General features: G+C 42.2%; 1 protein-coding gene and 1 long non-coding RNA gene across 2 annotated transcripts; one reads left to right on the forward strand and one right to left on the reverse strand.

The window, feature by feature from the left end:
* Positions 1 to 4432: 4432 nt before the first annotated feature.
* On the reverse strand, positions 4433 to 9694 carry LOC107225275 (ionotropic receptor 25a). The gene is made up of 5 exons (XM_015665687.2): positions 9388 to 9694; positions 7990 to 9146; positions 6536 to 7377; positions 6079 to 6411; positions 4433 to 5589 (listed from the first exon to the last, which is right to left on the reverse strand). The coding sequence occupies exons 1-5, from the start codon at positions 9542 to 9544 to the stop codon at positions 5241 to 5243; spliced, it is 2838 nt and encodes a 945-aa protein (XP_015521173.1). The 5' UTR covers positions 9545 to 9694; the 3' UTR covers positions 4433 to 5240.
* Positions 9502 to 10680, forward strand: LOC124294939. The gene is made up of 3 exons (XR_006904831.1): positions 9502 to 9632; positions 9747 to 9946; positions 10435 to 10680. It is a non-coding gene; the product is annotated as an uncharacterized LOC124294939 (long non-coding RNA).
* Positions 10681 to 11910: the final 1230 nt, after the last annotated feature.

Consider the following 11910-nt stretch of genomic DNA (forward strand, 5'->3'; position numbering starts at 1 on the left):
TTTGATAACAGCACGGTATAGACTTTCATGAATATTTATACAATCAGCCATGTATTTGGCACTTATTGTTAGATCAGTAAGACCTCGCCTCTAAAGTGACAATGTCTATGAAATGAGCTGAAATGATGACTGGTAAATGGATGGTAATTAGGAGAGAGGATGATCACCCCGGAAGCAGCAGGGTTTGCTGGAGCTCGGGTTGGAGAGGGATCTATCACGAAGGAATGAGGCACCCTGCACTGCACCTGGCTGGGATCGTGGCATCCCCCAGCGGAGGTGGGGGTGGGATATTTGGCACAGGGGCTGAAGAGGAATTGAGAAAGTGGCTGGAGGTGCGACTAGATGCTCTGGGGATTGACCCTGTAGCCTATTCGCGTTTCGTTCTCAGCCTACTACGACGTCCCGACTCTGTCTTCAGTCCTTGTGACAAGCCAGGAGCTTTTGCAAAAAGTGGCTGCCGTCAATACAGAGCTCCCACTAGACCTCCACCAACCACTGACAGAGAACAGAAACGCGCCGTCATTCAGTGCCTTGTCAGTGCTGCAGATCAGGTGTGCAAATTTTATAGTTCTGAACTTTGATATTTAAGGATCAATCGACTTCTACATTGAAAGCTAATAGTAGAAGCTTTCCTCCTAGAAAACGGTTACTTTGAAAATCGTGTAGGCAGCTCGGTAAATTATTTCATTTTTGAAATGCAGGCAGTAAGAAATTCTTTGAAACTGCAAATTGCGATGTCTGAGATACAATTTGATTAACGCCTTCTTGAGATATTGTGGATAAATTATAAGCTGACTTGCTTGATTATTTATAAATCTTTACGAATTGCAGAAGTGTGGAGTTGAGTCACTGGTGGATGAGCTCTGTCTAAGGCTGAGGGAACTGGAGGGAGGAGATTCAGATGATAAAAAAGATGATCGCGAAACGTTAGATGGAGAACCAAAGATGGCGTTAGAGTCACTAACCCCTCGAGATAGAGCCCTCAGATATTACGCAGCATTCCCAGCTCTACAACCTGCCACCCCCAAAAAATTTATTCATAAAAAGGACCGGATTTCCATAAACAATAACAACGCCAACAACTGTAGCAACATCAATAACAAGGCACGCAGTAACAAGAAGACCAAAATGTCCATAGTAAGACTGTCTGGTACATTTTTCATCGTTTCAAGAGTGTGAACATTCACACGTTTGCTGTAGTATGTATAGACTGTGCATTACTTATCCAGAATAAGTATCATAAGTTACAAGTGCTACGGCAAAGGTGTTCAATGTGTTTGAAGATTCGTACATATGTTTATATGCATAATTGCAATTTTCGTAAATTTTAAGGCTATGGAATCGGGGAAATCAGAAGAAAAAGATACAAGTTACGGGTTTGCAAAGTCAATGGAAAAAGAAAGGGACAGCGAAAGAGAACTGGAATTGGATCAATTGCGTCTGGCACAACTTCAGGCAAAGTTTGATCAAAGCCTTGAAGCGCTTTGGGATTCAGGTCCAGGAAATGCTCAGGATACAGCCTCAATTTGGGCAGCTCCCTCTCTTTCCATTCCTTCAGGACCTCTCTGGCCTAGCGATCCAAACGAAGCACCATTTCTTCTGCCATTAGGAAACAATGGTGGCAGCGTTATGGATACACCTTATCAGGAATCCATTATTGACGACTCTCCGCTTATTCCATGGGACATTGACTTGATTGATGTTGGAGACTATGAAGACGAACCTAGCAATAAAGATAAGACAGGTATATATTTTTTCTTTACGGAACAATTATTTTCACGTAAATATGATTAATGTATGCTTCCAACGCATATCACCACTCTAAAACTGTTCAATTCTATTTGCAGGCTTTGCTTTGTAATGTTGATAAAGGTTATAGAATCTGTAGGTTTTCAAAAAATATCCTGCAACGTGTTTAGATTTTTTCCCTGATATATTCCTTTCGATTCCAGAGTACAACGTAAACTGGTCAAATTCTATTGCGGAAGGACCTTGGGCCTGGCGTGAACTAGGTGGAAGTCTTGCCACTTTGGGCCACAGCTCAGAGGCAGGTAGCTGTTTCATGCCGGTCAGACCATGCAAGACACCCGTAAAAATTGGGGAGGAAATACGTCCGAGCCATGAAGTCGTCAGTCTTCAAGAACCGGACGAGGATTTACTGACTTCGGCTCGAACTCATTTTCGACCGATTAAAGAAGATGGGCACTGGGCTGATGGGACTACTTTCCCCGTTAATAACAGTATTGAGAGGGTCGCTTACCGTCGCTCAGATTCGGGACACATACTCTATCTTCCAGGTAGTGAAAGCCCATACATGGAATATCGCGAAAGGACCTCCTCATCCTCGGCTACTAGACCAGCCACGTTGACGTTGAAGTTTCGTGTACGACAATGTGATAAATGTGTACAAACCGAACCAGTACGCTCACCGGCGAAGCGGAGGATTATCTCGAACACGGATCACTTTTGTTATCCCGCTAATAGGGATGAAGAGAGCGATATCGTTAAGGTACCGGAAACGACACAAATAGAAAAGCATTGTTTCACATTTGATCAGTTGGGATGGATTCAACAGCGATTACCTTTACATAACGACAGAAAAAGGTAAGAAGAGGTGAATGGAATAAGAGATTTTTTCAAGGTTTATATCTACGTTGCATCCTCGGCGAAAAAAAACTTTTTAGTGTGAAACTTTGTTCATATGAGTATTTATCCCATGATTCGTAGGAATATGAAAGAGGATTTCTTTTCTTTTCCCTTCTTTTTCCAGAAGGCACAGCAGCAGCTTGAGATGTCGACCATTAGCGACACTGCGACCTCTCACGCTTTAAGGACGATGTCGTCAATGATGATGATAAAGATCAAGATAAAAATAAAGATAAATAATTGTGAAATCTTGTTAGGGATTATGGTGATTTAGCGAAGTATTTGAAGTAATCGTAAAATTTCGAGGGGGTGCCCTTGGCATGTGGAATTTGTTATGCATGAACGCAAGGTGACACGTCTCGCCCCCTCCTAAAAGACCACAATCGACTACAGATGATTCCAACTACACGAGTAAGAGTAATTATTCAAACAGTTCGTTATTATTACCCCTTTGATGAGAATACGGGAGGTGGTGAAGTAATTCAAAAATCAGAGGTAGAAGAGGAAAATTAAAACTAAAAAAAATCAATAAAAAAAAAGAGCAAAAAAATGTATACCCACCTTTGTTAAGGCGAGAGGATTGAAATTAGTAGAGGTAATTTCGGTTTATTTAACTCGTTGACTTTGGTAGTAATTGCGGAAAGATTTTTCCAATATTATTCTACAGCATCTTATCGACTTTTATCATTCGTTAGTAAAAACGAATCAAGATTATTTTCATTTGGCGAATAGAGCGCTGAGCATAAGAAGCGCTTAGATTCAATTATATATTATACGCATATAAAGTTTGTAAAACCAAGAGAAGTGAAAAAAATTATTAAAAAAAAAACTAAAAAAATTAAAATAAACAACAAAAATAATAAATCAAAAACAAATAACATTAAAGTTGAAGAATTGAATAACGCCGTGCACGACGACTTCTGTAAACGTCGTTTTCTGAAAAAGCTGTTCTATTATCTTGTTGTTTTCCCTTTATTATTAATTATTATGTTAATCATTATTTCTAATTATAATTTAACTCTGTAGAAGATTAACCACTTGTAATCCACACTCCTGATCCCCCTCCACATCTTCCATTTCCTGAGATCTAAGAGAAAGAACGAAAAAAGCAGCGACTATGTTGAAATGATATGAGAAAACGGAGACGAAAAATAAACGAATGGTTCAACGCAATTAGCACTAACCATACCTCAGTTGAAGAGAATCTGAAAAAGAAGAATGTATAAAAATTTGCACAAATCGGATAAGTATCCGAAACAATATGCAGAATGGTAATACATAAAAATACCTACTAACGTAATTCATAAACGACGGAGATGTGCATGCGACTGAAGTCTATCGAATGTAGGATCAAACAATGATAGACGCGTTCTCTTCCCAAGAAAAATTAATTATAAAAATCGTACGAGAATTAAAGAAGAAAATCCATTTACACAAATGTATTGAATGAGGATCGATGTAACTAGCTGGGAGTAACCAATTAAAAGCATTGCAGACATACGGTGTGTATTGTGTGTTCATTAAGCCTCACCAGAGAGCAATGACAACATACATCATTGCTGCCCGCGGCTGTCCACTTCCTCTTGTCAACCGCAGCCCTTAAATTATTCCTTTCGGCATATGTGGTAATATTGTTATACCCATTCGATTTTCACTCCCAACTATACGGAACGACATTAGGAGCTTCGAGAGCAGCGGGAGCTCATTTAGCATGTTGTTACAACAGAGTTATATGCTTGGATGTCGCATATATGGAAACCGGTGAGTAATTAGTAGCGGTAAAGGATCTCTTTGCCGAATATATTCTACATACCTATATTCGCCATTTATTTCGACAATCAGTAATACAAGGCCTTTTTACTAATGTTTCATCCGTAAGTGCATACAGTAAAAAAGATTTTGTGCAAGAACATACGCGCATTCGTGTGTATTATAATATTTGGGGATTAGAAGAAGCCTAAACAAATTTTGCATTCACTTATTATATACAGTTTTGTTTCAGCTTATTATACCGCCGGTATACCAGCCAAGCAACGGTAAATAGAAGTAAAGAAGAGGAATTTAACTCTACGAGAGCGTTTTATCGCGAACGATTTTCTCTTTCACCTGTAGTGTGGCCGTTTCTTTTCCTGCATAATGATTTTCAAACAGGTATGCAGATATAACGCACATAATTTTTTATTCGGTATAAATTCCAAAAAAAGTATTCTACTCATTCAAGTTAAATTTGAATGAAAAGTCAGATGCACTCTTCGAAACTTATGCGCTGTGATAAAATTCAATGGAGCCTATGTGAGTTGTTGGAAAACTATAATAACTCTTACACATATATAGGCGCCCTTTGAAAATATTTGCCAAATGTATAGTATAATCGGAAAAATTGGAAATGTATAATGTTTCCATTTTGATTTTGTGTAAATACATCTCCGTGGGGTATTTATCTTCGCACATGCAGTATCAAATATAATAAATTATCGATACGCGGTCTTTAAAAGTTTCTTTTTGTTTTCATAAGTGTGTCATTTGCAAAGTTTAACCGTATATTCAACCAAACAATAAATATATCAACGAAATATACGGAACATTGTACTTTTCTAAAACTGCGCCCGGAATTGTGACGGATCAAAGGCGTTTCTTGGGGGGGCTGCAGCAGGCTGGAGGTAAAATCTTACCGGCTTTACGCTGTGCGTGGTTTTTGGATTTTGCAAGGTATTTAGGTTATTGGTCTTTGGTCTGTATCGGTACCACCAGTATTCGAAGGCTAGGGTCAAACAAGCCATGCCTATGCCAACGAAAATTACAATAAATACACCACCGATGTTCTGTATGCTGATACCATCGCTTTGGTCATCTTGTTTTTCACATGTCACCCTCAACGGGTTTCGGTTCCACCATTTCTCCTTTAGTTTCTCCAATTTTCGTTTATTCAACAACGAAAGGATCCTATGCCAAGAGAAAGAACAGGCTATTAATGATACATAACATACAAACTGACTCATCCAACCATCAAACCCTTACGATTGTTTCATTGTACATCTAACTGGTTGGTTCCATGCGATGTACTTGTTGAAATGGCACTAATTTTGGGTATTTAATTTGCCAAGCAATCCCCCCCCCCCCCCCCCCCTATGCTTTTCCCCCTCAAACATCGTTATACGATTAAATTTGAAGTTCACGTCTGTAAAGTGTGTCTGATCATGGTCATGACAGTACTTTGAAATATTTTACATCGGTTAATGTCGACTGATCTATTTCTATATATCGATACACCATCCCATCACTGAACTCTGCGTTATCTACCCATATTAGGAATGAGTAGTAGAATCCGTGGATCTTATTGCTCAAAAGCAACGTAGAGTAGGTACTTGATTATACATTATTGACGAAAGAGTGGTTGATAGAGTAAATGAATCAATAGCGTTTGGCACTTACGCGTTGTTGAATTGATCCTTCAGCGGCGAACCCTGTTGGACGGCTAGCGCAAGCGGTTTTCGAGAAAATTCTTCTCCGACCATTATCAGATCGCAGTTGGTCAGCGTCAAGTATCTTATATCCGTAGCGTCACCAATGAAAGCGAAACCTTCGCTGGATGATTTGGAGTTCCGTACCCTGTCCAGTGCCTCGCTCATATTCGCTGGAAAACCAGCCTCCTTCATAGCCTGGTACATTTTTGTATATCTATCGCTCACCGGGTAGTCCCAGACGGCTAGTTTAGACCGTTCAACGTCAGATAGACTATCGTTCAGACTCATATCCTTCCAGATTCTGTGGGCAAGCACGACATAGCTGTATACATACTGAATGTCATGGAATTTACTGTCTTTTCAAAAATGAATGGTAGATAGTAAAGAGGATAATAATAAAAGTATGGCTCCAGGAAACCACTCACTCGTAGAATCGCTTCTCGATATCAGACATTCTCTGAAAGTAGGTGTGAGCTGATGATCCATTTTGCGGCGCATACTGGATTTTGTACTGCTTACTGAGATCGTCCAAGGACTCCACTGGTGTATCGAGTCTCGAGACTGTCAGGAAGGCGGCCAGGTTAGCGGTGTACGATGCGATAATGATGAAACCAAACAGCCACCACGTGGCTGCTACGAGACGTCCGGAAAGGTTTTTGGGAGCTTCTCCACCGCCTTGAGGAGTAAGGGAGGTCATGCAAAACCAAAGGCATTCCTTGAGATTGAACTCCCTCTTCTCCTCGTCATCCTTGTACTTCTCCCGGTTATTTTGATAGCTGTAGGGTGACCAACGGTCGAACACCCACATCAAGAAGCTGGTGAAAAAGTAGGCAGCGAGGATGCACAGCCAGACATCATTCTCGAGGACCGTGAGAAACTTGAAAAGCGACGTTGGAGCCTTGGGCCTTTTCATAAGTATTGTAATGCCTACCAAGTCGTAGTATGGTACAGTGAAGTCAACCACGTTTTCACGCTCTGCCATCACGGAGAGAGACCCCAGTGCTATGTCAGCTCGCTTTTCCTTCAATTCTTTTATCATGCCGTTCCAGTTTCCCTCGTCGTCCATATTTCCGAATCGCTGGTCGTCTGCTTGCCGTATTTCATATTCAAACTTCACTATGTCACGGATCTCGTCGAGCAGATCGATGCAGTATCCCGACCACGTGTCTGTTTCCGCGTCGTGGATTACAAAGGGGGCCTGAGCCACGGTCACCACTCGGTAGCTAGTCTGGGCTGTATGATTGGCGACGAGGTCTTCCGAGATTACCTTGTCGAAACAATACAACCTTGTGAGGCATATTTCCAGATATCGCGTGTCTAATTTTTTTTATTTATTTTTTTTTATTCTTAAGAACGCCTTAAAGACTATTGAAACGTATAAGCAATTGAAACTAACATAGTTATTCAGTGAGAACGTGGATTAGCCAATGTCGATCATCCAAATTGTCAATTATCGAATGATAGGAATAACAATGATAATTTTTGGCGCTTACGCCCTTATGCAATTTTCGTAGTAAATCATGTTTTCAATTGTAATTAGGTGCAAAAGGTCGTATCTACCAGTACATACGACCTTTTGCTTTTAATCAAACTGTTATTCAATGTCAACGTTTCTGACAATATTTTCATGTTTTAAGCTTGGATATGATAAAAAAATATATACGCTCTTTTTGTCTTTTTCAGAAGAAAAAGATCGCAAGGTGGCGCTTACGACCTTGTGCCATCAGACACGCGATGTAATTGCAAAAGTTTCTGCGAACGCGTCTACCGAAAGTGCGGAATCAAAAGTGTTTGTAAAAAGGAACTACCGCAATTTCTTAACAACAAGGAAACTTTGTAATCCGTGTAGGTACTCGATGTCATGTGACGATTGACCCACCTCTAGACGTCTGTCGATGCCAGCGTCCCAAGAACCAGCGTCCTCCGTGGACACCGGATTGTTGTCTGCGATAGTAACGAGAGTAACTGTCATCTTGAAGCTGGCCTGATGTTGCCCGTTCTTTTCGCCCCACGTAAAATTGGCGTAGGTCGGCTGGAAGTCATTGCTCGAGGTAACGTTCTTTAGGAACTCGAGGAACCCGATATTGCGGGCTGGTGTATTGGTCCCATTGTACGAGTCACAGGTCAGTCGATCGACGTTGGACGACCACTGTCCGGCGTCGATCGCTGCTCGCATGGCCATGACCCCGAGACGGGTGAGGTCGTAATAAAAGGCCGAGGTCAAAACGGGCTTGGGCAGAAGTCCTTTATTGCTGAGTTCGCCAACGGCCTGCTGGTTAGCGGAGGGTGACGGTTTCAAGAAAAGTACCGATATGTTGACGCAGTTGCATTCGGGGCTGAAGTCTTCAAGTGTGAGTCCGTGCCAGGCGTACTTTCGCCCGGTAAAATTTAGCGATTGAGCCGCGTCAAGAGTCGCCCGAAGTGTTTTCTGGCCCCCGAGGACAAAGAAATTGACAATGTCGAGGTTCCGCAGTCTGAAAAGTTGGTCCTTGGTTTGTTTGCCGGCGTTCTTACTTTTCACGATTACGTGACGTACCGGAACGTTTTGCAATAGACTTTTGTACTTGTGATCCATGACGAAACTCTCATCAAACAGAATCGCCGCGTTACTAACGTTCATCGCAATAACTAGCTGCCGAATCGCTTCCGGTACCAGATCTGCTGGCGGCATAACTTGCACCAAGTAATTGGTTTGCTCAGGCTTAAGGTTTCGCCATTGCCTGAGGTCACCCTCCTGACCAAACTGCGCCGAGAGCGTTGGCAATCCTAATGCCGCAGTAAATGAGTTTACCGTGTCGGAAGCGGGTCCTGACATGGTTGTGTCCAGCACGAGATCCGGGATCCTGTAACCTCCCAGTTGGACAGCAGCGTCCCAAACACCGCAGATGAGATCCAAAGTGCCACGAGCATCTGATTTGTTGATCTGCACCACAGTCACGTCCCCCAACAAAAAATCCGTTCGCTTTTCCCTTAATTCCTTCAACGCGCTAGTCACAGACTTGTTTGCGATTTCATTCTCCTCGTCATTGATCACCACTGTACAATGTGAACAATTTGTAAATAGAGCTCATTACTGCACTGTGTATAAGTGCACACTGGTAATTATCGTTACGGATGTGCGTCGAAAGCTGCATTATGCTATATCAACGGAAGGGTCTTAAACCTAGGTTTTAGGTCTAATTCAAATAATTAGGAGTAGCTTTCGAGGTACAGCCGCCCTTTACCAATCACCGTGCAAAGAATCGAAAATGAATTGGTAAAGAGATGAAAAACCTACGCAGATTCAGAGGTCTTGAGGAAGACGGATTTTGCGGAGTGGCATCGCCCTGTGGTTTGTTACCCTGCGCCTGGCCCCGAGCTTCGATGATTAGAAGCAGCAGAGCTGCTGCCAAGAGGAGCAATATCCACTCCCTTATCCACGAGTTGGGAATCATCGAAACGACTCTGTTTCCCTCCCCTTGGGATGGCCTGAATAGTGACGACGACGGAAGCGCAGAGCGGAAGCAGAATCCGGTAAATTAGGTGAGAATCCAGGATTGACTGTCTCTCTGCTCAGCCGGTCAGTTTAGTCGTTCACTTTGTGTTTGTGCAACCGTTGCCCAGGGGATGACCCAATCAATCGCTACCGACTTGTAGACCCGTCCAGTCGTCGGACATCCACAAATTCTTTTCACCCAACCACCGTGACTCTCCCCACACTTTGGTAAGAAGATGGCCGCTTCCTCCGCTGACGACGAGCAAGCCGTCGGCGTCGACGAGGTGTCACGTTGTCGCGCCCACTTTCCGAAACTGGATGACTTTTGCTTCCAACGAAGCTATGAATATACAGGATACAGGTGATTCTTAAATTATACATCCATTTTAACCCCAGGCACGAGTAGGAATGTGCGACGTACGCGGACCACCTTTATTCTTTATTGTTAGTGCTCTTATTTGTGCACGTATTGGGGCCTAGTGTTCTCTGAACGAGGTGACACGGTAATCGTAGAACGCTCGCGTACCTATATTATTAGTGAAAACGCGTTTCGTCTTCTTTAATTCAAAATTGATTTTTGATTATATCGGATAGGAAGACAATTAATTTCTGCAATATGATTGGCTCGCGGTACCAAATGATTTTGTTCAATTAAAGTTTTCAGCCGCATCCAGCTACAAAAGCTAACGTTTAGTATATTCCAACTTTTACGGAATATTATCATACTGCTGTACTAAATTGGTTTAAAAAAAAAAAATGAAATCACTCGAGGTACGCCAGCCTTTCCATTGTGCCCTATTTAAATGCCCATTCTCGCTCCTAACCGTTAGTGATTTAATTATATTCTAGCGACAGAGTTTACTACTGGCTTTAAAACGTGCAGGCAAAGGGAATGCATGGTTAAGAGGAGCCAAATGTCTCTGTCTCGGGATTTTCAAACTATCCGTTCAGAAATGTTTCTTCGGCCAGAAAAACATGTGCCCAACGGTTCGTAACTCAATAATCCCCTCCACCCTCTCCAGGAGGTAAAAAATGACATTTTATGCATTAGAATTTTTATCTCATGACTCGATTGACGGATCCTTATAAAAAAAATTATGGATATCCATTACCAAAAGACCGCTTATGTAAATTAATTCAGGCGCAAGGGGCCACTCCTGAGGTTCCGAAAAAAATTCATAAATGTTAATAATCGTTTTATTTCCAAAACTAATCGATGTTCTAGAAACTTTTTGTTCGTCTTTTCATTGCTTTAGGTATATTTTAACGAATTATTTTAAATTTTTGCCAGCGCAGGTGCGCCCGTGATTTGCGAAAACAAAATCACCGATCACAGATGATTACATATGATTGTTTATTTTTTTCTTCTGTTTTGTAATCACGGTAGTCATGAAATTTTTTTGCAGTCATATGTAGTCAATTTTCATATTTAAAAGGGAAAATCTTTTGCAATATCGTAAAAAAATTTATATAGTCTGCAATCACTGTGTCACCTCTTTCCGAGTGGCCAACCCCTCGGGGTGAGCTTTAGGCGCAGGAATTCGTAAACACAACGACTGCGCAAGTAACCGCGCGCTGGCCGCACGAACAGGTAGATTATACAGGCGAATTTATAGGGGCAGATTATAGGTGGAGGCGATTTAACTCAACCCCCTCGGTGGATGGGACGGTGTAGCGTGAGTCTCGCGTTCCCCTAGCGTACGCAAAGGCATAATAATCAGCCTTGGACTTGGGATATAAGGGTGTTGGGTATGGTGTGTCGTATGACGTACGTGACAGATTTCGGATAAACCTTTATTCGAACCTTCAGCTAATTCGCACACACTCGGCATCTCGAGTCTGGATTATGCAACTAATGCATAATCCATAATGCATAATAATAAGGGTGAATTTCTCCCCCTCGCATATTTGTATTTCTAATATTCGCTGCGAATTCCTCGATGTCAAATCTTCACCCCGATATGATATCATTAATCGTAAGATCATCGTACGTCACTCCGGCTTATGCTGCCGTAGTTACAGATAAAAATAACGCCAGTCGCGCGCAGGCGCTTTCTTGCCCTTAAGCCGCTGCTGTGGCCCTCGTTGTGTGTCCTCTCGGATGGAATGAAACGGAACGTAACGATCACGTGTAGGGCGTGATGGGGTCGAACGACTACGGGTGGATGCCTAGGCTTGGATATAAGCAGCCCTGAACGGGGGAGACTCGAGGATCTTCCTCTCCGGAGCTGATAAACTCAATAAGCTTCGTTGGCATCTAAACGAGAATGGTTGCGTGTGAATTTACAGCTTATGTATTCACATTCGCCAAGTGCGTTTCTATAC

The sequence above is a fragment of the Neodiprion lecontei genome, chromosome 6, assembly GCF_021901455.1.
Source record: "Neodiprion lecontei isolate iyNeoLeco1 chromosome 6, iyNeoLeco1.1, whole genome shotgun sequence".
Classification (NCBI taxonomy): domain Eukaryota; kingdom Metazoa; phylum Arthropoda; class Insecta; order Hymenoptera; family Diprionidae; genus Neodiprion; species Neodiprion lecontei.

Bases quoted from the DNA above. Each gene is read 5' to 3' on its own strand.
- LOC107225275 (XM_015665687.2), bottom strand. From the start codon at position 9,544: ATGATTCCCAACTCGTGGATAAGGGAGTGGATATTGCTCCTCTTGGCA. The intron at 7,378-7,989 runs GTGGGTCAATCG...TGTTTCGACAAG, and splicing joins GCATCGACAGACGTCTAGAG to GTAATCTCGGAAGACCTCGT. The intron at 5,590-6,078 runs GTAAGTGCCAAA...CTCTTGGCATAG, and splicing joins AAGGATCAATTCAACAACGC to GATCCTTTCGTTGTTGAATA.